We start from the raw sequence: 2,709 nt of genomic DNA, 5'->3' as shown, positions 1-2,709 counted from the left end.
CGATAAATACTAATCCAGGAGAAAACTTATAATGACTGCGGTTTTTGCATTTAAATTTTTCTGATTATGAATACTTCACCAACAAGTGCATGTCTCTTAGAATTTTCAATCAAATCAATCAAATTATTTTTGTTCTTGAAACCAAAAAGATTTCAATATGTTTCAGCTGTCTTTGTATTGTGATTCCTTGCAGACATAAAACTGGCCATTGCAAGCATTTGTTTAATGTAAAATGTCTAATTCATGCAAAGTTCAACAGAAATGCTGGATGGATCCCTTAAAAATAATGATTTTATTTGTTTGGTCTTGAAGTACCAATATTGTTTATTTACATGTAGAGGTCAATAATAAAATATTAATTTTGTTCGACCCTGTTGATTTCTTGTATACACTTTTGAAATGCCAGTCACTGAATCCCCAACAGCTGTAGCTGTTCAGGACTACACTCAAGTGGATGATCCTAGGTTAAATTATTTTATTTTCACCATAATAATTTTGACCAAGCTGTACAACTGTGCTTGATTTAATTTTATTTTGGAATTTTGCTCTTTTATGTTGCATGTTATTTTGCACATTTTTTCAGTTTTTATTGTTGTTGTTGTTGTTTTATTGGAAAAAATAAGATTGATAAACTTCTACTCCCAAAAGTGGTACACTTGATGGTGAAATAACTGTGAAATGAAAGAATTAGGTACAATATATCTACGTTACAACAGCTTTCCCTGGATTAGCTTAATCAAACTTTGAAATCACTTGGCCAACAATCCTGTTTATCTGGTTCACTCAAGAGCTGGATTACAAAGCAAAACATAGAGCACATACAGTACTGAAGATAACAGAGGCTCTTTGCTCCTGAAAGTCCTTGTCCAGCCTTTCTGTGGCATCTGATCTGGAAACAAAAGTTTAAAATATTTAATGAAGCTCAACAGTTACTTTCATAATATCATAGGTGACGAATTACTCCTTAATTTTGGCATGAAATTTCAGCATTAATTTGTAATTATACATGTGAAATTACAAATTGACATAGCAACCTTTTGTACGTCTCAGTGCCAAGATGGCAATGGGAATTTAAAATGCTATCATGGAATGAACATGTCAGGGCATTAAAAGAAGCTTTAGAAAACATAGACACACTCAAAAGCTTATCAAGGATACTAACAGGTATTTGTCGCAATATTCTGAAAATTCTGAACTTAAGCCAAACTTAAACTCTTAACTTTTGAGGGAGTTCTTGTCCTCGATTGTACGATCCAGGATAAACATCTCAAAAATCCACGATTGCAAACTCAATTCATCACCCATGATATTAACAGGTAATTAAATGCTAGACTCGTGAAATAAGAACATAAATTCACTTGTGTTTTGTCCAAATCCGTCACCTAAAGGCTCAGGAAATTATTTGGATTTGGAGAAAACGCGGGTAAAATTATTCCCTAATTTCACTTGTCACCATTAGATTACACACACGAACAGACCAGTTTCCCATTAACATTCAAACCTTGCTTTATGGACACCCACTTAATACAGAAACCTTATAATTACGGACACTTTACTTTGTTCCGGCAGAAAGAAAGCCCTCTCTAAATTTAATCTGCTTAATACAGACATCCCATTAATATGGACACTTTCTATGGCCCCCTTAGTGCCCATATTAAAAATGTTCGACTGCATAACATTTTCATGAATACCAGTGAGCAAACATGTTGGAAAAATTTACTACATATGATTATCATATATTAACACCCACCCCTTGACTGTACTAGCAAATAACACTTCTGGCATCAATTTTATAGAACTTTAATGAATACAGTGAAACCTGTATTAAGCGGACACCCCCGGGGAAGGCTTTAGTGTCCGCTTAATACAGGGTGTCCGCCTAATACAGGTTTCGATATATAACGTCGTATGAGGTGTCAAATGCCATTCAAATGAACAATGGAAGTGTTTATAATACTCCCAGAGACTATGACGATAGACATTTGCATTAATTTCTTTATCAAAGTGAACCAATCGTTCATAGTACCATAAACATGGATTGCAACTCAAATTTCAAGAAATCAGATGAGTGAAACAAGCTCTTTACAAACAAAACAAAATAGAAAACAATCCTGTACTGTGAAACTAATCAAATAATTTCGTCAAGTCACATTTTTTAATGTAAAAATCGAAAAATTCGTGGGTGGCAATTTGAGGCAATCTTTTGCATTTCTGTGTCTGGCATGTTGGGTGGTGGAATTTAATTACAAGTGTCCGTTTAATACAGGTTGGCAACACTAGAAATGACCATTTCAGGTACTTTTTAGGTGTCCGCGTCTGCTTAATAGAGGTGTCCGCTTAATAAAGGTTTCATTTAAAGTAAATAAGGGAAATAAATTTGGGAACTTCGGCTACTGTCCACTTAATAGAGGGTGTCCGCTTAATATGGTGTCTGCTTAATACAGGTTTCACTGTATAATTTTACGAGTGTACAGATGTAGCAATATAATTTCAGACTGTTTCCGCTGGTTTAGGACCAGTGGTTCTAAGCAAATTAATAAGTTAATCAGACAGTCCATCAGTCAGTTGGTCAGACAGTCACTTTATGAAACTTTAAACCAAACAGTTCTGTTTATCTGGTTTACTTAAGAGCTGGATTTAAACACAAAACAAACAGCACTTACATTACTGAAGATAACAGAGGCTCTTGGCTCATGAAGGTCCTTGTCC

General features: G+C 34.6%; 1 protein-coding gene across 1 annotated transcript in view; it reads right to left on the bottom strand.

Moving 5' to 3' along the window:
- Positions 1 to 381: 381 nt before the first annotated feature.
- The window catches only part of LOC140931514 (uncharacterized), a 5,725-nt gene continuing 3,397 nt past the window's right edge, over positions 382 to 2,709 (bottom strand). The window contains exons 3-4 of the mRNA XM_073381323.1: positions 2,664 to 2,709; positions 382 to 889 (exon numbers count right to left, since the gene is read on the bottom strand). The exon at positions 2,664 to 2,709 is cut by the window's right edge and continues 21 nt beyond it. Of these exons, the coding sequence (XP_073237424.1) occupies positions 737 to 889; positions 2,664 to 2,709 (199 nt within the window). The 3' untranslated portion in view covers positions 382 to 736. The remainder of the gene's footprint in view (positions 890 to 2,663) is intronic.

This window comes from Porites lutea, chromosome 3, assembly GCF_958299795.1.
Source record: "Porites lutea chromosome 3, jaPorLute2.1, whole genome shotgun sequence".
In the NCBI taxonomy this organism is placed as follows: domain Eukaryota; kingdom Metazoa; phylum Cnidaria; class Anthozoa; order Scleractinia; family Poritidae; genus Porites; species Porites lutea.
The sequence above is the reverse complement of the archived record's forward strand: the minus strand, read 5'-3'. Positions and strand labels throughout refer to the sequence as shown.